Source organism: Pogona vitticeps, chromosome 2 (assembly GCF_051106095.1).
Source record: "Pogona vitticeps strain Pit_001003342236 chromosome 2, PviZW2.1, whole genome shotgun sequence".
Lineage (NCBI taxonomy): Eukaryota > Metazoa > Chordata > Lepidosauria > Squamata > Agamidae > Pogona > Pogona vitticeps.
The window spans coordinates 64519145-64545743 of NC_135784.1; the positions used below are offsets into that span (position 1 = coordinate 64519145).

Sequence of the window (26599 nt, forward strand, 5' to 3'; positions counted from 1 at the left end):
ACTTTATCAACTGCACTTCATCCACCAGTCTCAAGAATCAAAAGACAAAAGAGGCATTTCCTTTTTGTATGTTTTTCTAATTGCTAATGTGCCACCTGATGCACTCTTGCTGCCTTCTACTTAAGACACAAAATTAGCAGCATCTACACTCCCTGAAAATATGCCCTTGTAGAAAAGAATTTAAAGGGAACAGTTAAAATATTGTGCCTAGAAATAGGCACTTACTGTGGTTTGGTGCTGTTTGGTCGACTGGGCCCACAGGTGTTGCACGGGCACCCTGGACTTCATGCCTCACCTCCTCCCACGGGCACTCTGTCAGAAGCAACGTTGCAGGCTTCTCTGCCCCACCTCCTCCCGAGTGGGTGAGGTATGGAATCTGAGGTACTTGTGCAAAAACTCTTCCTTGGGAGAGAAGTTTTGCCTGGGATAGTGTGTGGTGGCACTGCCTTGTTGTGGGCATGTGTGCCTTTATCCTTCCTCATCAGGTAAGAGACAAAGTGGGAAGACATTTTGTATGTGTGTGCGTGAGCATGCATGCATGTGCACATGCAGCTTGTCTTCCCTTTCTGCATCATTTCACACACCTGAACTGATGAGAAAGGATTTGTATACAGTGGACCCTTGACTTACAGACGGCTTGACTTACAGATTTTTTGAGTTACAGACTTCTCTGGCCGCAAAATTTAGGTTTGACTTGCAGCCTGAGATTTGACTTACAGACCAGAAAAAAAACAAAATGGAACAAAAATGGCCTGTTACGGGATTAATTGGTTTTCAATGCACTGTAGGTCAATGGAGACTTGACTTACATACTTTTTGACTTGAGAACCGCCTTCCAATACGGATTAAGTTCTCAAGTCAAGACCCCACTGTATTAAAAAGTAAAAGCCTCCAGTGAAAAAGAAAAACTATGGATTGGGGGAGGACTCCAGGCTGATTCATATTTCCTACTGTGTTGGTGTAGATCATGACACCAGGGGCTACTTCTGATGGTGGGAGAGGTCATTGCATCTCACTAGGTAGATACCGCCCGCCTTAAGCTGGCCAGCCCCAAGCCAGTAAGGTGCTACCTCACCACAGTCTGTTAACTTCACGGGGTGTGTGGGGTTTAGGGTGAAACCCGACAAGCAGATCGATAACCGTGCACCATGCAACAATTGTAAGAAAACTTCTGCCCTAAAGCCTGGCACCTGGAATGTACGGACAATGACCCCTGGCTTTTCTGACTATGGCTTTCCTGATGACCTGCAAGAAATAGATGATGTGCGCAAGACAGCTGTCATTGACATGGAACTGAGTAGACTGCAGATGGACATTGTTGCCCTGCAAGAGACAAGACTGCTAGACTCGGGATCTGTCAAAGAAAAAAACTTCTCATTCTTCTGGCAGGGAAAACCATCGAATGAGACCAGGTAGTATAGTGTTGGCTTTGCAGTCAGAAACACCCTTCTGAGATGCATTGTTCCACCTGCTGTGGGGAGTGAAAGAATCCTGTCTCTGCAGCTCCACTCATCAGGAGGACCAGTAACCCTCATTAGTGCATATGCACCAACACTGTCATCCACTCCAGAAGTGAAAGTCAAATTCTATGACGATCTGGCAGCTACTATCAAAAAAGTCCCTGAAAGAGAGGCACTCTTCATTCTCAGAGACTTTAACGCTAGAGTTGGTGCTGATCATAATTCTTGGCCCACTTGTCTAGGCCATTTTGGCATTGGAAAGATGAACGAAAATGGCCAATGCTTGCTGGGGTTTTGCTGTTAATGTGGTCTTTGTGTCAGCAACACATTCTTTAATGCGAAGTTTCAATACAGAGTTTCCTGGAGACATCCAAGATCCAAGTATTGGCATCAGCTCGACTTGATCCTCACTAGACGTTCTAGCCTTCCTAGTATTACGATCACACACAGTTACCAGAGCGCTGATTGCGATACTGATAACTCCCTGATGTATAGTAGAGTAAAACTGCGAACAAAGATATTGTATCACACGAAAAAGGAAGGAAGACCACGTATTGACATCAGCAAGACTTGTGATCACAGAAAAGTGAAGGAATTTGCCCAGGTACTTCAGGAAGCCCTTCCAGGTCCAGCTAATGTACGTAAATGCACCTGAACGATGGGAACATTTCAAGAACACCAAAAAGATGGCTGACTGGTTCGAAGCCCATTCGGAGGAGTTAATGCCAGCCATCGAGGATAAGAGAAGAGCTCTGCAGCATACAAAGCCTGTCCTAGCGAGTACAACTTGCAAGCTCTTCGAGCTGCTTGTAGCCAAGTCCAACAGGCTGCCAGGAGATGCTCCAATGATTGTTGGCTTCAGCTCTGCTCTCAGATACAGATAGCAGTGGACACAGGTAACATTAAAGGAATGTATGACAGTATCAAGCAGGCCTTAGGTCCAATACAGACGAAATCTGCTCCCTTGAAGTCTGCTACAGGTGTGATCATCCAGGACCGAGCACAGCAGATGGAATGCTAGGTGCTGTACTACTCGGAGCTATATTCCAGAGAGAATGTAGTAACCAAAGAAGCATTAAATAATATTGAGTGCCTGCCTGTCTTGGAAGAGCTGGACAGCGAACCAACGTTAGCAGAAATAAAAGCGGCCTTGGATTCCCTCGCCTCCGGCAAGGTACCTGGAAGGGACAACATCCCTGTTGAAGTGCTGAAATGCTGTAAGGAGATCATCACCACCGAACTGTATGAAGTCTTTTGTCTCTGCTGGAGGGAAGGTGGAGTACCACAGGACATGAAGGATGCAAACATTGTCACATTGTACAAGAACAAAGGAGACAGGGGTGACTGCAATAACTACCGTGGCATCTCTCTTCTTAGCGTTGTAGGGAAGCTGCTTGCCCGTGTTGTGCTGAAGAGGCTCCAGGTGCTTGCAGACAGAATCTATCCAGAAACACAGTGTGGATTTCGAACTAATAGATCCACCACTGACATGGTATTCTCCCTCAGATACTTGCAGGAGAAATGCAGGGAACAGCAACAGCCACTCTTTGTGGCCTTCATAGATCTCACCAAGGCCTTTGATTTGGTTAGCAGGGGTGGCCTTTTTAAAATACTTCCCAAGATTGGATGTCCACCTCGTCTCCTTAACATCATCAGATCCTTCCATGAGGGAATGAAAGGCACTGTAGTTTTTGACCGCTCAACATCAGATCCCTTTGACATCCGAAGTGGAGTGAAACAGGGCTGTGTCCTCGCACCAACCCTTTTTGGGATCTTTTTTGCTGTCATGCTGAAACAGGCCTTTGGAACTGCAACAGAAGGTATCTATCTCCAGAGTAGATCAGACAGAAAGCTCTTTAATCTCTCTAGATTGAGAGCAAGGACCAAAGTCCAACTGAAATGCATACGGGACCTCCTCTTCGCAGATGATGCAGCCATTGTTGCTGAAGACCTCCAACAACTCATGAATCGTTTCAGCAAGGCCTAGCAAGACTTTGGACTAACAATCAGCCTGAAGAAAACACAAGTCATGGGCCAGGGTGTGGACTCACCTCCCTCTATTACCACCTCCACACAAGAATTGGAGGTTGTTCATGACTTTGTATACCTTGGCTCAACCATCTCTGACACCCTCTCTCTAGATATCGAGCTGGAGAAAAGTATTGGCAAAGCAGCTACCATGTTCTCTAGACTCACAAAGAGAGTATGGCTCAATAAGAAGCTGACGACACATGCCAAGATCCAGGTCTATAGAGCCTGTGTCCTGAGCACACTCCTGTACTGCAGCGAGTCCTGGACCCTTTGTGCACGGCAGGAGAGGAAGCTGAACACCTTCCATATGCGTTGCCTCCGACGGATTTTTGGTATCACCTGGCAGGACAAAGTTCCAAATAGAGTAGTCCTAGAATGAGCTGGAATTTTTAGCATATATACATTACTGAAACAGCACCATCTACGTTGGCTTGGGTATGTTGTGAGAATGGCTGATGGTCAGATTCCAAAGGATCTCCTGTATGGAGAATTAGTGCAGGGAAATCGCCCCAGAGGGAGATCACAGCTGTGATACAAGGACATCTGCATGCAGGATCTGAAGGCCTAAGGAATGGACCTCAACAGATGGGGAACCCTGACATCAGAGCCTTTAGCCTGGAGGCAGGCAGTGCATCACGGCCTCTCCCAATTTGAAGAGACCCTTGTCCAGCAGGCCGAGGCAAAGAGGAAGTCACAAAAGCAGCAAAATCAGGGAGCTGGACAGGGGACAGATTGGATTTGTCTTCAGTGTGGAAGAGATTGTCACTCTTGAATTGGCCGCCTCAGCCACACTAGATGCTGTTCCAAGTCCTCCATAGAGAGCACGTTAACATAATCTTTCGAGACTGTAGGATGCCTAACTAACATGTGATCAACAAAAAAAGCAAATCAGCTTGCCCAAAACCCACAGCATCTCTCACCTTTTTACTAGTTTAGTTTCTCCCTTAGTCTATTGCTACAATATCTGCATAAACCAGTACTTTGCCTTTACACCAGAAGCTTCCTGTTTACAAAACTCAAGCAGTAATGGCATTTATCCAGTCTTTATTCATTCCCAAGATTCTGCAAGTGTCTGATCAACTTCATTATGATTGATAGTTCAGTACTGTGGGCTGATCATCTGCTTCTTTTCTTCCCTATTAATTCAATGTTATGCCATGTTATTTGCAGTCCAGAAGATTCATAGTTAATTTTAGCTATTCTCCATATACACTACCATCAATTTCTGAAGAAGTACCAACTGTAACAACAGTTTCTTGAATACAGTTACTTTTCAGATTCTTGTTCCTTGACATGTTGGCGTTGGTTATGGTTACTGAAAATGGGTTCAGAGGGCAAGGCATGACAAGGCATGTGAAAGGAGATGTCCAACCTCATTTGCAAAGCTCCAATGCAGATGTGGGGAACTGAAAACTCCCTAGATGTTGCTGGACTCCAGCTCCCATCAGCCCCAGCCAGCTTTGCCAAAATAGTGAGGGATAACTGGATAGCAGTTTTTTCACACTCAAAGAACCACACAATTGCCATCTTTGCTCAGGTCACCAACTCAACAGAACTAAATATTACTTTAGAATTCTTTGGTTTATATCAGCAACATTTGATATTTCATATTTTATTAACATGAAAATTGATGGTCCATGCATTAACTGAAACACTTTCTTTGTGGTATGAAAAAAATGTTCCCAAAAGCATAGTTCTACAATGTTCAAATCTGAAGAAAGTGCAGGACAGACCGTGCCCAGAAAAAGGAGCTCTGGTGGGCTCCCCCTGGTGATCGATGGAGTTATCAGATCCTGACCAGGAGAAAGCTGGAATGTTCATTCCACTTGGTTTTAGCAATCCAAGAAAAAGTCAGAAGAAATGTTTCAAGTTACACTCCTTAACCAAGAGATGCAAGTTCTTCCTTCCAGTACTGCCAGGTCTTACTGGTCTTCTGGGAAAGATCTGGCACAACCATTTTCAAGACCCGAAAATGACTGGAAACAAACCTGAGATAATGTTCTTGTGGTACCATTTGTTGTATTTCCTAGAGTATGCCCTCCAAGTCACTGGCCAAAATCATCTTGAGTAGTTAAACTACTGGAAGGGAAATGGCATAACTCACACGGACACTGTTTCTAACTAACAAGTCCCTGCTGGACTCCTGACTATTCATCACTGTGAAATATGTAAGGGGAATCTAGCCACTTTATTCTAAGATACTTCTAGATTTCATCTTTAAATTCTCAAAATAAATACTTTGACTAAGATAATGTCTAATACTTGAGACCCTATATTGGGAGAAAGTTGGCATATAAATAAGACAACTAAACAAAACAACTTAAAAAAAAATCAGCCTCTCTCTCCACCTTACAGAGAATGAGCCAGAGCTCTTGGCAACTCAGTAAGTTAGTTTTACAGAGTCTCTCTGGCCTCAGTGCCATTCACCTGCAAAAGGCGTTTCCCTTACTTTTAATGGAGGCAGCCATCTGCATAGGCTTCTGTTTCTCTGTTGGTGGTGGAATAACAGGAGCAGCACGATGGGGTTGTGGTGGGATCTAGAAGAAAACATTTTAGAACAAGTCAAAGAGTAGCTGTGAACAAGACAGACTCCTCAGAAGAGAGTTTTACAGTTTTGTGCATATTTGTTCCGATATTGCTATTTTCATTCCCAAAAGATGCCCTTGGAGGAAATGGAATGCTAATAATAATCAGCTTACACCAAGAGAAAATCAGAAAGCAGAATTTCTTGAACACATCGCTTTCCTCCCCTCCTGATGACAAGAAAAGCACCATGCTTAATTGCTATGTTCAGCAGCGCCCTGCGCTTGTGCTGCACAGACCTGTCAAGCACGTACACTTTGTGTTGCTCTCAGCTCTTCCACAAAGGCAGTAAGCCATGTGCATATTAGATGTACTCGGAGTGATCCATGCAACAAATTATGTTCACAAAGGGATAAAAACAGAAAGAAAAGGCATACAGGCTTTCTACGCATTAATGCATTCAGAGCCTTTTTTTTACTTCAACTGGAAAAAAAGTCTCAGACTAAACAAGGCCATTTACAATGCCGTTCATTCCCTGCGGAGACTCACGACACAAAAAACTTCAACTACTGCATCGTGTTTAAGTTCTCTATGCACAACACACATCCAAAGTCTCACATACCTACTTTGAGCAGATAAGACTGGAAAACTGATTGCAAAGCTAGATCAGGGAGAGGGGAAGAAGAATTGGTCCAAGGACAGATTAAAGAGTCCCCTCTGTCACATTCAGACTTGAAGGAGGCAGAAAGCCTACAACATAACTCTCCACTCTCCATTTCCTTCTCCCAGGAGCACAAAAACAATGCAACGTGGTATATGCTGTAACAAAAGTGTTTATTTAATTAAGGCCAAGGTGGACAATTGCAATTCTCCAGACATGGTTCAACTGCTGCTCCCATGAACCCCGATGAGATAATGGGAATTGCAGCTGAACATTCAAAGATACATTTTCTGGTGGGATGATTGATATCAGTCCAGGCTCCTTAATGCAAAACAATTCGGAATGCTCCCAACTTCAAATGTCTGCATCTCCACAGACTCTTTAGAGTCCTGCACTTGATCTCCTTGAATTTCAGTCACTCAGATGGCAAGTGACTGAGTCTCTCTTCTCTTGCTACCTATGTTTTTGTTCTAATTTTTTGTTTGAGCCCAACTGGCACTGGATTCTACACATTTTTGCCAGAACACGTCTTGCCTTTTTTTTAAAATCAAGGCCCTATCTTCCATTTTATACAAGCTTCCATGCCTGGTCATATTACTTCTTGTTTCTCCCTTCCTCACAATTGGCTAACCCTCCCCTTATCTCCAGGGGCCAAAGCTCCGATCTTCCTTTCTCCACTTGGCTTCAATTTATTTATTATCTGAATTAATATCCTGCACTATCTGGCAACCAGACCACTCTGGGCAGCTAAAAACAATATAAGACATAATATTAAAAACACAATTAAAATAAATTAATACATAACAAATAGGGAAATTAAAACAGATGGCAATAAAGGTGGTAAAAACGGTGATGGAGAGGATGGCGAAAATAATGGTAAAAAGGGAGGGCGAGATCCTAGTGCTCCAGGAAAGCCTGGCAGAAGAGCCAGGTCTTCAATGCTCTTTTGAACCCATCCAGTGAGGGTGCCAGGCGGCACCCTCGCTGGATGGGTTATCTGTTATCCTTAACGTTTATCCCCTAAGAACCTACAGTGGCCTCTATCTTACTAGTAGGTCCCAACCTTTTTGACATCAGGGACTGGTTTAGTTGAAGACCATTCTCTCTTAGGACCAGGGAGTGGTGGGCGTCTGTGCGTGCAGGGGGTGAGTGGGCGTTGATGCATGCATGCATGCAGTGTGTGTGTGTGTGTGTGTGTGTGTGCATGCATGTGCGAGGCATGTATGCCTCCATGTGTGCATGCAAGAGTGTGCGTGTGTATGGGCGTGCAGGAGTGTGTGCATGCGGGAGTGCGCATGGGCATACATGTATGTTTCTCCAGCCCTCAAAAATCTGTCTCAGTGGCCTGGTCCTTCAAAGGCCATGGACCGGTAAAGGTCCACAGCCTGGGAGTTGGGGACCCCTATTTCAAACCATTCACTGCATCTCTCATTCCCTTCACAGTGTCTTCTTTGGTTCCTCCACTCCTTCTATGCCATCTCTTGTTTCAGAAACAAACAAATAAACGAAAACTGTACAAACACGGTTAGGCTTTTTCACTATGGATCCTCTCAAGAAAACATGTTACCAGGTACATTTACCAGGTGCACATCTCTAAGAAAAAGGATGAATGACCCCATTTATAAAAGAGATAACTAATTCATACCATCTATGGGTCACCATATTTGGACCATTATGGTATCTTTCACTCACAAAAAATGTGAGTATTAGTGTGTTCCTTATTTCTTTTACGATACATGGCATAAGTACAGTGGTGCCCCACATAGCGACGATAATCCGTTCCGAAAAATCATCACTATGTGGATTCGTCACTATGCGGGGCAAAAAATCCCATAGGAACGCATTAAAACACGTTTAATGCGTTCCTATGGGCAAAAAACTCACTGTTATGCAGAAATCCTCCATGCGGCCACCATTTTTGCTGCCCGGTAAGCGAGGAAAGGGTGTGAAAACACAGCGGGTGGCCATTTTCTTTACCCAACGGCCATTTTGGAACTGCCGATCAGCTGTTTAAGAAAACATCGCTATGCGAAAATCGGTAAGCGAAACGCTTACCGACCATTGCAAAGCGATGTTTTACCATTAGAAACATCGCGATGCGGATTTGTCATTAAACGAATCGCTCATTATGCGGGACACCACTGTATTCCAACACAAACTGTCTTTCTTGGTTAAACATGAAGTTAGGAAGGGGTCATGGCAAGAATGGAAGGCATGCATTTTAATCTGGAATAAGTAGCATGCACTTTTGAGATCAAAAGAAAAAGGAAGAAGAAAGGGTGTAATCATGTGTGCATACTTGCATAGCTTGCATTCTGGATTGCTTGTGGTACAGTCCACTCCAAGCTATCTTCTGGTGATCATGTGATATATGTGATTCCAGCCCAATCCATTCTCAAGCAAGACCTTTTTGGTCTAGTATTAAAGCTACATTTTGGGGCTGGGCTGGAGAGGACTCTTTATTATAAATATTATTCTGAATGTTAAAAAATGGATAGGTCAACACTCAAGTTTCATTAAGTTACCAATTTTTAAGCTTTTATTGAAAGGCTATTTTAACTGTGACCATCTGAAAATTCAGAATTTGGGATAAGGAATCATTGAGAAACACAAAAGGAGGGTATAGAAGTAAGTACATAGGTGTCATGTTCCACCAAGGTGTGTAGTGAACTTAGTTAAAATCACAGCCCCCCAGAGTGGTAGAGTATACCAGATGGGCGGGATATAAATAAATAAATAAATAAATGAATGAATGAATGAATGAATGAATGAATGAATGAATGAATTCAAAAACAGAACTCTATGTTTTTAGAAACAGATTTTTTTTCAGAGTAATCAAAATGGTTAAGGACTAAAAACACAGTACCATGTGGAATTAACAAATTTATTTTGATTTCTAATTCTATATGTATTGTGGTCAAAAGCTTTGAATGTTTTAGCTTACAGCAGTGGTTCTTAACCTTGGGTAACCCAGGTGTTCTTGGACTGCAATTCTCAGAAGCCTTCTCCACCAGCTATGCTGGTTGGGGCTTCTGGGATTTGCAGTCCAAGAACACCTGGGTTACCCAAGGTTAAGAACCACTGGCTTACAGTTATCTTCCATCATTCAAAGCTTTAAAGAAGTGTTATTACTTAAAAGAAGTAATAATTACTCAGAATCCAAGTGGAATTTAGACAATAATGAACTCTTGTTCCCTTAGAAATGTTTGGTCTTCAGTCAAAATGGACACCACAGCTGTGAACAACAGTACAGAGGATGTATTTTCAACATACTGGCAAAATGCCATTTGCATTCCCCTGCCAGTTTCTGTGCACACATCTGCAGCAAGACCAACTGAAGCTTAATTACTTGACACTCTGTAAAATTTACAGGCTCTGCAAATGTACAGGCTCTGGGATTTAGCCTTCCTCTTTAGTTAGCTGGCTTCAAAGGAAGTTGTGAGAAAAGGACTTCAGTACTTCACTGGTTTCCATGGAGCTTCCCAATTTGACCCCCATTTGCCTTGTATAACAAAAGATTCTGAAAGCTGCACTGTGGTCCTGAGTGGTATTCAGGAAAACCATTTTAAATACAGTATAGCTTTAACTATCAAGCGTCTTCAGCATTCAAAGCCCATGTACAGGAAAAGCAAGAGGAAATGGCTTTGGGAAATGAGTTGAAAGGGAGTAGCCAGTTGCTGAAGGATGGGTTAAGCACCATCTTCCAATTCTCCCCTATAAATGTCCCCATCTCCATCTAGTATTACAAGGCAAACAAAGGTTCAGAATTATTTATTATAAATTTAATAAATAAAAACATAAATAAGCTTCCTGTGCAGAAGAATAAAAATAAACCAGTTCTAAACATTTGTTGAAGTTGTAGCTTGCAGTTTTCATGACCATTGACCAGATATGAGAGCCTGTGAAACTGAAAAGTATCAGGTCAATTCCACACTTCTGGGGCTTGCTAAAAGAAAAAGGAACAACATTTAGTTAGGCATCCTTCAGTCTCGAAAGACTATGGTAGTGTGCTCTGTATGGAGGGCTTGGAACAGCGCCTAGTGTGGCTGAGAAGGCCAATTCGAGAGTGACAGTCCCTTCCACACTGAAGACATATCCAGTTTGTCCCCTGTCCGGCTCCCTGGTTTTGCTGCTTTTGTGACTTCCTCTTTGCCTCGGCCTGCTGGGCAAGGGTCTCTTCAAATTGGGAGAGGCCGTGATGCACTGCCTGCCTCCAGGCTGAACGTTCAGATGTCAGGGTTTCCCATCTGTTGAGGTCTATTCCTAAGGCCTTCAGATCTCGCTTGCAGATGTCCTTGTATCGCAGTTGTGGTCTCCCTCTGGGGCGCTTTCCCTGCACTAATTCTCCATAGAGGAGATCCTTTGGAATCCGACCATCAGCCATTCTCACGACGTGCCCGAGCCAACGTAGACGTCGCTGTTTCAGTAATGTATTCATGCTGAAAATTCCAGCTCGTTCTAGGACTGCTATGTTTGGAACTTTGTCCTGCCAGGTGATGCCAAAAATCCGTCGGAGGCAACGCATATGGAAGGTGTTCAGCTTCCTCTCCTGCCGTGCACAAAGGGTCCAGGACTCACTGCAGTACAGGAGTGTGCTTAGAACACAGGCTCTATAGACCTGGATCTTCGTTTGTGTCGTCAGCTTCTTATTGAGCCACACTCTCTTTGTGAGTCTAGAGAACATGGTGGCTGCTTTGCCAATGCGTTTTTCCAGCTCGACATCTAGAGAGAGGGTGTCAGAGATGGTTGAGCCGAGGTACACAAAGTCATGAACAACCTCCAATTCTTGTGTGGAGATGGTAATAGAGGGAGGTGAGTCCACACCCTGGCCCATGACTTGTGTTTTCTTCAGGCTGATTGTTAGTCCAAAGTCTTGCTAGGCCTTGCTGAAACGATTCATGAGTTGTTGGAGGTCTTCAGCAGAGTGGGCAACAATGGCTGCATCATCTGCGAAGAGGAAGTCCCGCATGCATTTCAGTTGGACTTTGGTCTTCGCTCTCAATCTAGAGAGATTAAAGAGCTTTCCGTCTGATCTAGTCCGGAGATAGACGCCCTCGGTTGCAGCTCCAAAGGCATGCTTCAGCATGACAGCAAAAAAGATCCCAAAAAGTGTTGGTGCGAGGACACAGCCCTGTTTCACTCCACTTTGGATGTCAAAAGGGTCTGATGTTGAGCCATCAAAAACTACAGTGCCTTTCATTCCCTCATGGAAAGATCTGATGATGTTAAGGAGACGAGGCGGACATCCAATCTTGGGAAGTATTTTAAAAAGGCCATCCCTGCTAACCAGATCAAATGCTTTTGTAAGGTCTATGAAGGCCACTAAGAGTGGCTGTTGTTGTTCCCTACATTTCTCCTGCAGCTGTCGGAGGGAGAATACCATGTCAGTGGTGGATCTATTAGCTCGAAATCCACACTGTGATTCTGGATAGACTCTATCTGCAAGCACCTGGAGCCTCTTCAGCACAACACGGGCAAGCAGCTTCCCTACCACACTAAGAAGAGAGATACCACGGTAGTTATTGCAGTCACCCCTGTCTCCTTTGTTCTTGTACAATGTGACAATGTTTGCATCCTTCATGTCCTGTGGTACTCCACCTTCCCTCCAGCAGAGACAAAAGACTTCATGCAGTTCGGTGGTGATGATCTCCCTACAGCATTTCAGCACTTCAGCGGGGATGTTATCCTTTCCAGGTGCCTTGCCGGAGGCGAGGGAGTCCAAGGCCGCTTTTATTTCTGCTAGGGTAGGTTCACTGTCCAGCTCTTCCAAGACAGGCAGGCACTCAATATTATTTAATGCTTCTTCGGTTACTACATTCTCTCTGGAATATAGCTCAGAGTAGTGCTGTACCCAGCGTTCCATCTGCTGTGCTCGGTCCTGGATGAGCACACCTGTAGCAGACTTCAGGGGAGCAGATTTCTTTTGCATTGGACCTAAGGCCTGCTTGATACCGTCATACATTCCTTTGATGTTACCTGTGTCCGCTGCTAACTGTATCTGAGAGCAGAGCTGGAGCCAATAATCGTTGGAGCATCTCCTGGCAGCCTGTTGGACTTGACTGCGAGCAGCTCGAAGAGCTTGCAAGTTGTACTCGCTAGGACAGGCTTTGTATGCTGCTAGTGCTCTTCTCTTATCCTCGATGGCTGGCATTAACTCCTCTGAATGGGCTTCGAACCAGTCAGCCATCTTTTTGGTCTTCTTGCCAAAGGTGGACAAGGCGGTGTTATAGACAGTGTTCTTGAAGTGTTCCCATCGTTCAGGTGCATTTGCATTAGCCGGACCTGGAAGGACTTCCTCAACCTTGGGGTAAATAGAAATCACCTGAGCAAAGGCAGAGTCTCAGCTCTAAAGGAGGATGAGCAGGAGAGTGTGTCTAACGGCATGTGAAACTCTCTAATCCTACTTTTTACCCAAATTTGGTAAATAGGAAAACCAACTAACATCTCGTACACCTGGGGGGAGTATACTTTTAAAGGTCAGATCATACTTCCACACTATTAGAGATCAGGCCGGGTAGGTGGGGCTCGTCAGCCCTGGAAGGCAGCCCATCTAGGAGAAGGACCACTCCGAATTTAAACCTCCACTGCCTTGTGGCTATATCCACTTATGGAAAGGGCTTCAGGAGATAACCTCGAGGCAAAATCCGGAGCTGGAGTCCCGCAGGCACTTTGTGTCACTCTGCCAACTCCTGCGACGTTCCTGGAACCAGTTGTATTGGCTCTTGCCTCTCCACTGGACCATTTCAGTGACGTGGAGAGGGGGGATTTGCTGCTTGGGTAACAGCCTATCCTCCATATTATTTTACCCAGGCTTCGTGCTCTGGAGAGGACACTCCAGCTTCGCATACAGCGTCGAAACAACATGGGAAGTAGCAGTTACCGGTTATAAGTCTTTGCTCAATTGGCGTAGAGCAGGACGCCAGGGGCTACTTCTGACGGTGGGAGAGGTCATTGCACTTCACTAGGTAGATACCGCCCGCCTTAAGCTGGGCAGCCCCCAGCCAGTAAGGTTCTACCTCGCCACGGTCTGTTAACTTCACGGGGTGCGTGGGGTTTAGGGTCAAACCCGACAAGCAGATCGATAACCGTGCACCATGCAACAATCGTAAGAAAATTTCTGCCCTAAAGCTGGGCACCTGGAATGTACGGACAATGACCCCTGGCTTTCCTGACTACGGCTTTCCTGATGACCTGCAAGAAATAGACGATGTGCGCAAGACCACTGTCATTGACATGGAACTGAGTAGACTGCAGATGGACATTGTTGCCTTACAAGAGACAAGACTGCCAGACTCAGGATCTGTCAAAGAACAAAACTTCTCATTCTTCTGGCAGGGAAAACCATCGAATGAGACCAGGGAATATGGTGTCGGCTTTGCAGTCAGAAATACTCTTCTGAGATGCATTGTTCCACCTACTGTGGGGAGTGAAAGAATCCTGTCTCTGCACCTCCACTCATCAGCAGGACCAATAACCCTCATTAGCGCATATGCACCAACACTGTCATCCACTCCAGAAGTGAAAGACAAATTCTATGACGATCTGGCAGCTACTATCCAAAAAGTCCCTGAAAGAGAGGCACTGTGCATTCTTGGAGACTTTAACGCTAGAGTTGGTGCTGATCATAATTCTTGGCCCACTTGTCTAGGCCGTTTTGGCATTGGAAAGATTAATGAAAATGGCCAACGCTTGCTGGAGTTTTGCTGCTATCATGGTCTTTGTGTCAGCAATACATTCTTTAACACGAAGCTGCAACACAGAGTTTCCTGGAGGCATCCAAGATCCAAGCATTGGCATCAGCTCGATCTAATCCTCACTAGACGTTCCAGCCTTCCTAGTATTACGATCACACGCAGTTACCAGAGTGCTGATTGTGATACTGATCACTCCCTGGTGTGTAGGAACAACATAATAATAATAATAAAAAAGAAAGTATGAGAGGAAAACCAAAAGTATTCCACTCTCCTTTTCTTTCTCTTCCTTTTGCTAGGCTGGCAGGGATGACACATTAAATTACATAATCCATCACACCCTTAAATTAGTTCCAGGAATTGACTGTTTCAAGTTTACCATACTCCTCACCAGAGATACTTGCATAAAAACAAAAGAGTACCCATACTTGCTAAGTTACCCTGAAGTGTCCCTACCTCAGTGTGTCCTTAATCTGAAAAAGAAGCATGCTTCTCCAGCCTCAGTTCTACAACACCCTTCTTTTAGCTAAAATAGGGCAGTCACTTTACTGATACACATAGAGAGGAACGCTGGCATCATAAATATGTGCTACAGTGGTGCCTCACATGACGTGAATTCGTTCCGAAAAAATCGCTGTCGAACGAAAACGTCGTCATGCGATTTTAAAAAGCCCATAGAAATGCGTTAAAACCCAATTAATGCATTCCTAGGGGCTTAAAACTCACCGTCCAGCGAAGATTCTGCATAGCACGGCCATTTTTGCTGTCCGTGCAGCAAGGAATCCATGCCAAAAAACAGCGGGCGGCCATGTTTTTCATCCGGCGGCCATTTTGAAACCGCCGATCAGCTGGCCGAAAATCATCGCTTTGCGATAATCGGTTAGCGAAACAGGGAACCGATCATCGCAAAGCAAAATTCCCCCATAGGGAACATCGTTTTGCGATCGCTTTTGCGATCGCAAAATCTTCGTCGTGATGCGATTTCATCGTCAAACGGAGCGCTCGTAATGCGAGGCACCACTGTATATGATTCACACAATTCAAACTCCATTGCTCATTCCCAAATCCATTCTGGCAATAAGAAAAACCTACTGCTCCTCACAATTTTTTTTAGAAGCAATTTTTCGTTTACCTTAGGCAAAACTCATATTGCTTAAAATTATAGTGATGGTGATGTTAAACTGAAGACCAAGGTCCAAGCCATGAAATAACATTTTGAAGTGGCGGGAAGAGGATTAACCTTAAAAATCAGAACAGATGGCAGATGTGCCTCCTTTAGCTCAAGGCCTATGAAAATATTTTGCCTCCACTGATTCTTGGTTTATCTGTTTATCACAGTGAAGAAACACATTCTGTCGAGAGTACACTCAAAGGAGATGAGCCATAAATCCTTTAAACATTGTGTATGGGAAACTTCTTCCCATTCGTCATGGCATTTATGTTCTGCTAGAGCGTCACCGACACTACAGGATCATGACAAGAAATACAGATGGGAAGAGAATTCCATCCCTCATCTTCTCCACTGAGCGGCATTACTAGTTTCTCCTGTCTGTTCCAGAGAGGTTTAATGAGTTTATTTGCCTTGAGTGCAAGATATAAAGCGATCAAAAAAGAAGTTATCATGGCAGGTGACATACTCTATTCCATTCATAAGACCTTTTAAACTCCTATCAAGGTTAATAGCCCCCCAAATCATTGAGCCAAACAACTTATATTCTTCTGAAGCAAGACATAACTCTACTCCTTGAGTAGGTGGGTGGCATCGCCTCCCAGCCCATTCTTTGCTGGGTCAATAATTCTACCACTTCTGTCAGCTTCATAACTTGGTCTACTCATTTAAACATATGCTGAGGAGTAACAGAAGCCTTTAGCATACAGTTAAAGATGAACTGCTTACATGTCATTTTCCTTCCTCCATTTATCATTAGGGAACAAAACAAATTGTGAATTAGTTGTGCACTGTGTCTTAAGGTAGGGAATCAGAAGCCTTCCCTATTCCATTAATAAGAAGCAGATATAAGTCTGATCGATATTTAACAAGAGTTTGTGAGGTAGAAGAGAAAAACAGGAATGTCCCAAACATATTCTTCCTCAAGGAACCTTCATCTTTTCACAAATATATTACAAAATTGCTGAATACTCTAATTAGCACTCACAGCTCTTCCTTATACTGGCCTCTTTCTGGGAATTTCCAAAAGCTCTGCAACTGAAACTCTAGAGTACTGAAGAAGCCAGGTCTAACATATGATTGCTTCTTTAAAGTGCTTCTTAGCTGCAGTAATTGCAACATAAAAACATGCTGGAAACTGACATTCAACTAATAGCACTCGTTTTCAGTTCCTTTATTCTTGGAACAGAATATTCTGACATGGAGAGCCAAGAAGATGACAAGCCTCAGTGCCTGGTAAGAATCTATGAAGTCTGAGAGCTTATAGAATTTATAAATAGCTGCTCCTAGGGAAATTAATATTTATTTACCGCATTTTTTGTGTATAAGACAACCTGATGTATAAGACAACCCCCACTTTTCCAACCCCAAATAAGAAAAATGGGGGTCATCTACTTCGGTCCTACTTCGGGTAAAGCACACATGAAAGGGCTGCACGATCGCAGCCCTTTGATCCTGCAGCCCTTCCATGGCTACTTTACTTCGGGTAATGAAGTGGGTAAAGCAGCCACAAAAGGGCTGAATGATCAAAGGGCTTCGATCCTGCAGCCGTTTGATCCCTTCCCCCTTACTTCCATGTATAAGACGACCCTCAATTTTTACTCTCTTTTAGAATAAAGTATTGTCTTATACACAGGAAAATACGGTACTTATTTTCATTCATTTGAATTAACACCGGCAGCAAATAACAAATTGTTACACATTATGAAAGGAAAGGATGCCCTACAAAGAAATCAAAAAATGAGAATAACTAACACATGCAGAATAGCCTGTCTAATATGAAGATGGAAACATGTCAACAGTGCTACCTGGTAGAGGCCTCCTTCATCTTCTTGGGGTTCTGTGTTGGGCAAACTATGATGTCTCTCATATCCAGTCCTGCAGACACCATTGGGTTGCCTGGCTAGGTCCAGATGGTGATCACTGGAGGATGGAGTCATCCCATGAGTAGATGGGGAATGACTTTTACGGGAAACAATTTCCTTCCGATGATGGATCAATTTCCTGGAGAAAAAAAAATATTGTAAAGAGTCAGAAAGTAGAGAAAAGACTTAGGAGACTAATTCAGAGTACCAGACACAGAACAGCAGGTTGACCTCTGCACAAAGAATAAGGGTTACATTTCTGTGAAAGAACAAATTGAACTGCACTGAGCAACCAAGAATATTTTGTGCAAAATGTTTACGAAGACTTTCTATTTTAAAAAGCACTCAGTTTCTCCAATATACTCTTAAGAATTTAACAGTTTATGACTTACTGAACTTTGTTCATGATTCCTGTACAAGTAGCTACACAAAGTGTGTGTATCGAGCAGCAAGTGTGCAGGTCAAGTGGAACTGAGATATTAGTGTAGACAAACCACCATGAGCTGCATTTCCACAGAGATCTGTTTTGATTTTCAAGCATCAGAATAGTTAACCTAGAAAATCAGGACACAACCTATGAGGAAAAAACCACCAAAGCTCTTTTTTGCCCTTCAAAGACTTCCACTACAAAAGATATGATTGCAATAGCTTGAGCCAGGAGTGAGGAACTTGTGGCCTTCTAGGTACTGTTGTAGCCCAACAACATCTAGAAGGCCCCATTTTCCCCCTGGCTTAAGCTTTGTTGTTGTTATGTTCTGTCAAGTCACCTCTGACTCACAGTGACCCTATGAATGAGCGCTCTTCAAAATGTCCTGTCCTCAACTGCTCAGCTCAGCTCTTGCAGATTCAAGCCTGTGTTCACTTTTACAGAGTCAGTTCATCTCATATTTGGTCTTCCTTTTTTCCTGCTGCCTTCCACCTTTTCTAGCATTATTGTCTTCTCTAGGGAATTCTCTTCTCATGATATGCCCAAAGTAGGACAGCCTCAGTTTCAACATTTCTGCTTCCAGAGATATTTTATGCTTGATTTGATCTAGGGCCCACCTGTTTGTCTTTCTGGCAATTCAGGGTATCTGCAAGGCTCTTCTCCAACACCAATTTCAAACAAATCTTTTTTTTCTTGTCACCTTTCGTAAGCTTTAGATATACTGTTTAAGGCAGACCTCTTTATGTCAACTTCAGGATCCCAAAAATGTGTGCCATCTTGATAGTTCCTCGGAATTAATAATGTAGATTACTGTATTTCTATGATTTGAGTGATCATAGGACATAAGGGCTTTTGGTTCACAAGAGTTCTCTGTTGCTCACAGGTAATCTTACTAAATTTGACATTGACATGTTTCCCTCTAGCTAAATAGGTAATATGATTGATCTTCATGCTCTATACTGTGGGGTTTTTTTGTCTTGGAGAAGCAACTCCTGTGTATTACTTGAGTTGTCCTGTTGCTGTATCTTCCCTTTACTCTCCTCTTTAAATACCACCACGTTTTTGTCTTCTTTATTTTTTAATTTTTATTTTGTATTTGCCCGATAGCACAGACTAACATGGCTACCTCTTCTACAACTACTATAATGCAAAATGTAGTCCCTAATAAGATACTCCATAAATTATATTGAGTTCTGTCTGCACAGAACATAAATGGATGAGATGCACCCCTTTCATAGCAATGACTAATTTAACCCAACAACTGCATTTATACCAAACAAGCAACACACACCATACTGTACATCAGCAGTGGGAACTTTGTAGTCTGCAGACCACATGTAGTCCACAGGAGCTTTTTGTGTTCTCCAGAACCCTCACTGCCAAAGTATATTTTCATCCAAAATCAGTGGATTTGGGAAATACAGTCCCACCTATGTAAGCAACTGAAACAAAGCTAGGTAGTTCCAGTTCAATGTCTATTGTAATCAACATTCCCTCTAAGACATACAGACACACAGTGCCACCTCAAGGGGGGCACAGCCAAGCCAGTGTTGCTGCCCATTTGCTTCCAGTTGCAGCTGGAACCCCATATGTGTGGGGCAGAGCCCCCGTGCAACACTCTGGAAAACTAAGAGGAAATGGTTGTTGTGTGTTTTTCGGGCTCTTTGGCCATGTTCTGAAGGTTGTTCTTCCTAACATTTCGCCAGTCTCTGTGGCTGGCATCTTCAGAGGACAGGAGTCAGAACTCTGTCTGTCTCCTGTCCTCTGAAGATGCCGGCCACAGAGACTGGCGAAACGTTAGGAAGAGCAACCTTCAGAACACGGCCAAAGAGCCCGAAAAACCCACAACAACCATTAGATCCCGGCTGTGAAAGCCTTCACAAATATAAGAGGAAATGTTGATCACAACACCAAGCCTTGATTGTTAATGCCACATGCAAAATTCATCTGCATTCATATAATGTGTCTCCATTATTACTGTACTGCCTTGAACACTCTTGCTTCCTGTACTTACTGGAGAACATCCCTCTGCTCCAGGTTGTATTTTCCCCCATTCTTCATTGCTACATTATGGATGGCCTCAATAGCTCTGTCAATTGACTGGAGAACCACATCTTGTTCCAGCACCTGTGGAATACAAGACCCTAAAGTTAAGCATTTCACCTCCATCTTTCCATGAAAGAACAACCCAAAATTGATAAATGTAGCCATCTTAATTAACGTTTTATAGACACCCTTAGAAACTCACACATAGTTTGTAGTCCTCAGAACAGCAACATATATTTTCAACAGGAATCAATTTTCTCATTCTATTTCTTACAGGTATTTTGCCCAAAGTTTCTTTAAAAATAAACACATAAAAAAACCCTGAGAGTGTTTTTAAAATATACAAAATGGATTCTGTCTTTACAAGATTTATTGGTGGAATAGAAAAACATTTGTTTGGGAGCAGCAAAGGATACATCACCGCTCCACTCACCCATCTTAGGCCCTGGAGTCCCAGCAATTCATTACACATGAAGATCAATGACAAAACTTCAAAGGCGCAAGGCAGCTCCTCAGATCAATTTCACATTCAGATTGCCACAGTGACTCTTCCACCCTCCACTGCAAGTTGTGACAATTTTACGTTTATCACCATTTGTTGTCTTTGCTTGCCTCGGGAATAAAAGAAGTGCTGATTTGCCAACCTTGCAGCACCCCTCAAAAGAAGTCAGGCATTAGCGCTGCATGTATGCAAGTCCATGCAAACAGATGGCTAAAAAAACATTGTTGTTGTTCAGTCGTTTAGTCGTGTCCGACTCTTCGTGACCCCATGGACCAGAGCACATCAGGCCCTCCTGACATCCACTGCCTTCCAGAGTTGGGTCAAATTCATGTTGGTAGCTTCGGTGACACTATCCATACATCTCATCCTCTGTCGTCCCTTTCTCTCTTGCCTTCACACTTTCCCAACATCAAGGTCTTTTCCAAGGAGTCTTCTCTTCTCATGAGATGGCCAAAGTACTGGAGCCTCAGCTTCAGGATCTGTCCTTCCAGTGAGCACTCAGGTTTGATTTCCTTTTGAATGGAGAGGTTTGTTCTCCTTGCAGTCCAAATGACGCTCAAGAGTCTCCTCCACCACCACAATTCAAAAAAAGAGATTGCCTACCTGTAACCATAGTTCTTCTATTTGTCCTCTGTGAATTCACACAAATTGGTTGTTCTGTGCCAGCGCTGAATGTCTCAGAAGATTCTAGAGCTTTAAAGTACAAAGTTAGTGGGACGGTCTCCTGTGGAGCACATGCTCTGCACACCTAAGATTCCCCTCAGTTCCTAAAATTTGTCCGCCGGGCAGAAGAATCATTTAATATAACCTGTGACGGACAGAGGGGAGGATGGGTGGGGTGTATGAATTCACAGAGGATCACTAGAAGAACTATGGTTACAGGTAGGTAACCTCTTTTTCTTCTTCGTGGCCTCTGTGAATGCACACAAATAGGCAACTAGTAAACTTCACTTACCCGATGGTGGGACGTCATGGTAGGAAGGCTGCCAATGCAAATCTGCCAAATCCAGCATCATTGCATGCTCTCACATCTAGGCGGTAATACCTGACAAAGGTCAGTAGGGTAGACCATGTTGCAGCATGACAGATGTTAGGAATCTCAATTCCACGCTGGAAAGCAGTAGATGTTGACAGTGCTCTAGTGCAATGTGCATTCAAATGATCAGGAGGTGGTTTACCTGATAGTTCATATGCCAGAGAAATAGTTTGGACTATCCATCTGGAAATGGATTATGATGAGGCTGGGCCTCCCTTGTGAGGTCCATGGAAACATATAAAAAGTCTGTTAGTTTTCCTGGAAGCCTTAGTTCTGTCAATATAAAATGCAAGAGAGTGTCTTACATCTAGCATGGGGAGCATGCGCTCTAGAGAGGTTGATGGTGATGGGGAAAAATGGTAATATAATTGGTTGATTTAGATGAAATTCTGATACAATCTTGGGCAGAAAAGAGACATCAAAATACAAAGTCACTTTGTCTGGATGAAATTGGATAAAGGGTGGATCAGAATGAAGAGCAGCAAGCTCACTGGCTCTTTTAGTAGACGTTATAGTCACCAGAAAAGATGTCTTTAGAGAAAGCAACCTAAGATTTGAAGAGGCCATTGGTTCAAATGGTGGGCGCATGAGAGTATTAAGGACAATTTATAGTGACCATTGGAGAATAATATGTTGACATGATGGACAGATGTTATTGAGTCCTTGAGTAATTTTTTAACCGTAGGGTGAGATAAAACTTTGGCTGACGTGATCTGGTTGATGGACAACAATGGTTGATATATAGACTTTTAAAGTGGAATGAGAGAGTCCAAATTCGAAGAGATGTAGTAAGGTAAGTAGTGTCTTCAAGGAAACAGGTATTGCAGGTATTTATTTCCGTATAATTAAGGAAGGCTTTCCACTTATTTGCATATAGAAGCTGAGTTGATGGTATTCACGCTCGATTCAAGATGCACTTCAAGGCGGGAGTATCCTTCGAGCTGTCAAATTCAATGATGGAAGGTCTGGATGATAGACCATCCCTTCATTCTGAGTTACGAGGTTGGGAACCAGAGAGAGTCTAAACGAGTCTGTTGACATCGATTTGAGGTGAGTGAACCATGGTTGCCTCGTCCATCAGGGAGCGAAGAGGATCACATTCGACTGAAAGTGTTGGAGATAGATAATTGTCCATTGTATGAGTGGTATTGGTGGTATTGGTGGGAACAGATAAAGTAATTCCCTGTTCGAATCTGTCATGAACGCGTCCCCGATGGAGTTCTTGTCTGCTCCAGCTCGAGCGTAATAGACACCGCATTTGGCATTTGCACTCGAAACGAAGACATCGATGGTAGGTACTCTCCAAAGGCAACAGAGTTGATCGAAAATGGTATCCTTGAGGAACCACTTGTGAGTCCTCGATGTCATACAGCTGAGATAATCTGCTATGTAATTGTCATCCGTGGAAATATGTATTGCAATAAGGAAGATGTGCAATCTGATGTAGGTGATGGTCTGTGCTGGTTTGAGATGAGATTTTGTATAGTTTACTTTGAGTCCGAGGTTCTGAAGTGTATTGAGCGTGATGGTTGTAGCTCTCATGGCATTTTGGTACAACGTCGCAATTATCAGTCATCTATGTATGGGTAGATGTTTATACCCTGAAGGCGGAGATGTGCTGCAACTGGTGCCATGCACTTTGTGAAAGTTCTCGGTGCCGTGGAAAGTCTGAATGGTAGGGAACAGAATTGGTACACAATGTTGTCGAATTGGAATCTGAGAAATTTTTGATGAGATGGATGGATCAAAATATAGAAGTAAGCGTCCTGTAGATGGATCACAACAAACCATTCTCCCCTTTATCTGGGGTTTTCGAAAAGGCTGGCGTCGATGGGACTGATTTTGATTCCGAAAGGATGATGTCGATGGTGGTGGACCTTGAAAGGACCTGTCAACTGGTTGCGATCTGAATTGTCGATATGGCTGGAATCTCTGATATGATTGTTGTTGAAATGATTGTGGATAGAATTGAGTCTGACTATATTGAGGTTGTTGGTATCAAAAGAATTGTTGGTTGGTGCATGATCTTGCCATTTTCAGTATTTTATAAAGGTTTTCCATAGTCTCGTCTGTTTTCTGACGAAAAACCTAATGTATGGAAGTGAGAGCTGGACCATAAAGAAAGCTGACTGCCAAAGAATTGATGTTTTTGAATTGTGGTGCTGGAGGAGACTCTTGAGAGTCCCCTGGACTGCAAGGAGAACAAACCTCTCCATTCTGAAGGAAATCAACCCTGAGCGCTCATTGGAAGGACAGATCCTGAAGCTGAAGCTTCAGGATCTGTCCCTCCAACTCTAGGAGGCAGTAGAAAACAGGAGGACCTGGCGTGCTCTGGTCCATGGGGTCACGAAGAGTCAGACACGACTTAATGTCTAAACAACAAGTGACATTAAGGATTAGGAATAAAAATAGAACACAAAGTATAGTTAAGCCAATTGTTTTTAGTGGATCTAAATATGCTTAATTCTGAATTAGATTGGAACCCATGTGCTGCATTATTACAGTAAATTATCAGTATTTATGTCTAACAGCACAATGGTGTACATTCCACCTAATGGATATACATAGATTTATTCAGCAATTACAATTTTGTTGCTTTGAAAACTTCAATCTATAATTCAGCAAACTTAACTCTGTCCTGGATAAGTGACCTTGCTTTTTTGTCCTTGCATGCATACTAAGAGCCAAGAGGATATCACTCATTTCACATTTCTATCTTCATCCCTACTGTCTTTTACAGTGATGCAGCACCAGAGATCCTAAATTGAAGTTTATAGCTCTAACTATTCATTTATTTACTTCATTATTTGAAGCATCTGAATCTACTTATTCAGACAAAAAGATCCATACAGGAGCCTTCATTCAGTCAATAATAAAGACTGCCTGCCCTATAGGGTTGTAATCTATAAAACACAACACAAAAGGAAAAAAGAATGGTGAGGCAAAAGAAGAAAAGCAAACTCAGGCTTCAATTCTTGAAATCATATTTTAGGTCTTTAATATTTGGGATGCATGTAGTTCAGAGAGAGGTGGGCAGTATCTCCACAAACTCCATCTGCAACACCCCCAAGCTTCCCTCAGCTGGGCTGCCACTATTAAGTACAAGACAGGGACTCCTGTCCATGGATACGCACATACCCAAACAGACATCAAGTGTGCCATCACTGTCTAAACATCTGGAACTCCATCTGCCACTTCACCCTGTGGAAGCATTTTACTTCAGCCTTTAGTTAGGCTAACTCTTTGGTAAGTCTACTATCACAGATTCCCAAACAGAAAATCTTTTAGAAGTTGCATTTTTCTTTCCTTCTACGCCCAGTCAGCATGGGCATTTATTACCTTATAACTGTTCCTATGAAACAAATAAATGTACAAAACAAAGGAGGGTATTATTTTTACAACAGATTTATGGATTAATAACAGTACAGTGGACCCTCGACTTATGCGCGGCTCCACTTGCAAACTTTTCGAGGTACGGACTTCTCCGGCCGCAAAATTTCCCATCGACTTGCGGCAGGAGAATCGACCTACGGATCGAAAGGGGGAGGCGGGGAAAGCGCCAAATTCAAATCTGCCACTTTCCCCACCTCCCCCTTCCGGTCTGTAGGCTGCCGATCATGCCTCCGGAGGCCTTCCAGGGCTTCTCTGCCGCCATGGGAAGCCTCTCGGAGGTTTTCCCCTACACCGCTACCAATCGTGCCTCCGAAGCACGATCGGTGGTGGTGGTGACCTCCAAGAGGCTTCCCATGATGGCGGAGAAGCCCTGGAAGGCCTCTCGGAGGTCCCCCTCGCTGCCGATTGTGCCTCCGGAGGCCTCCGAGGGCTTCTCCGCTGCCATGGGAAGCCTCTCAGAGGTCTGCTGCCACCGCTGGCTTTCCTGGGGTAGACCAGGCCTACCAGGGGAAGGCTTCTCCTGGTACGCCTAGTCTACCAGGCTTTCCTGGGCGGTAGACTGGGTCTACCAGGGGAAGCCCTCCCCTGGTAGGTCCAGTCCACCCTGGGAAAACTTGCGTCGGCAGGGGCGGGGGACCTCCGAGAGGCCTCCGGCAGCGGCAGGGAAGCCCTCGGAGGCCTCAGGAAGTGGCGATGGCAGCAGTGAGGGACCCCCGTGAGGCCTCCGGTAGCGGCGGGGAAGCCCTCGGAGGCCTCAGGAAGTGGCGATGGCAGCAGTGAGGGACCCCCGTGAGGCCTCCGGTAGCGGCGGGGAAGCCCTCTGAGGCCTCGGGCAGAAGCAAGGTTTATTTATTTGCATTTTTGTGGGGGAGTATTTTTTTTCCTTCGGTCGGTTACGGATTAATGGGTTTTCAATGCATTCCTACGGGAAATGGACCCTCAACCTACAGACTTTTCAACCTGCAGCCACCGTTCCAATACAGATTAAGTCGGTAGGTCGAGGGTCCACTGTAATAAAACAGAATATAGTGAGCTCATGCTTCCCTTTTATCTTCTCTAATTCTAATTCTATCTCTTTTTCATGTCTTGTCCTAATCCTAATAAACTTCAAAATCTTATCTCTATCTTAATTCATCTTTCTCTCATATCTATCTCTTCAAAATCCTATCATTCTAACTATAGTACACAATTCTATCTAGCTTACACTCTCTTTTATACATTGTCTCCCACTAGGACTGAGGAAAGCAGCTACGTACTCACAATGAAGTTCTATAGGAACATGTTCTGTTCCCCTCCAAGCTGCCATAACTGCCCCACCTGTCACTCAACGAGCATTCACCTGTCAATCAACCCTTTCATTCTATCATAGAACCAGATGATTTACACATATACAACAACAATCAAAAGGGGACTGAAATAATCACAACTGCTCTCTATCTTTCCCTGTGCTGCAGCCTGCAGTTAAGGAAAGGATACTGTAAGTCATTACATTTCAATAATAAGTAAATAATGGTTGAAAAATGTTTAAAGTATAACCTCTTTGATCCCAGATGATATTTAATCTGACAAAACAGCCTATTCTTCTTTCCTAAAATAGGCTAGGATGGGTATTTAACCCACACACATGATATTGTCACTGATAACAACATTCAACACAAGCAACACAGCAAAAAATCAGTTTTTTTCCTGTTTAATGTGGGTAGATATGTTATTTTTATTTATTTATTTATTCTATTTATATCCTGCCTATCTGGTCGTTATGACCACTCTAGGCAGTTTACAGAGTCATAATACAA

At 43.6% G+C, this 26599-nt stretch overlaps 1 protein-coding gene across 3 annotated transcripts in view; it reads right to left on the minus strand.

The window, feature by feature from the left end:
- Positions 1 to 26599, minus strand: part of NCKIPSD (NCK interacting protein with SH3 domain) — a 126296-nt gene that overhangs the window by 47514 nt on the left and 52183 nt on the right. For 2 of the 3 annotated variants that reach the window (XM_020798077.3, XM_072989571.2), the window contains exons 2-4: positions 19841 to 19953; positions 17343 to 17538; positions 5941 to 6028 (exon numbers count right to left, since the gene is read on the minus strand). In XM_020798077.3, coding sequence (XP_020653736.2) covers positions 5941 to 6028; positions 17343 to 17538; positions 19841 to 19953 — 397 coding nt within the window. The remainder of the gene's footprint in view (positions 1 to 5940; positions 6029 to 17342; positions 17539 to 19840; positions 19954 to 26599) is intronic. The other variant, XM_072989573.2, reaches the window with a different exon arrangement.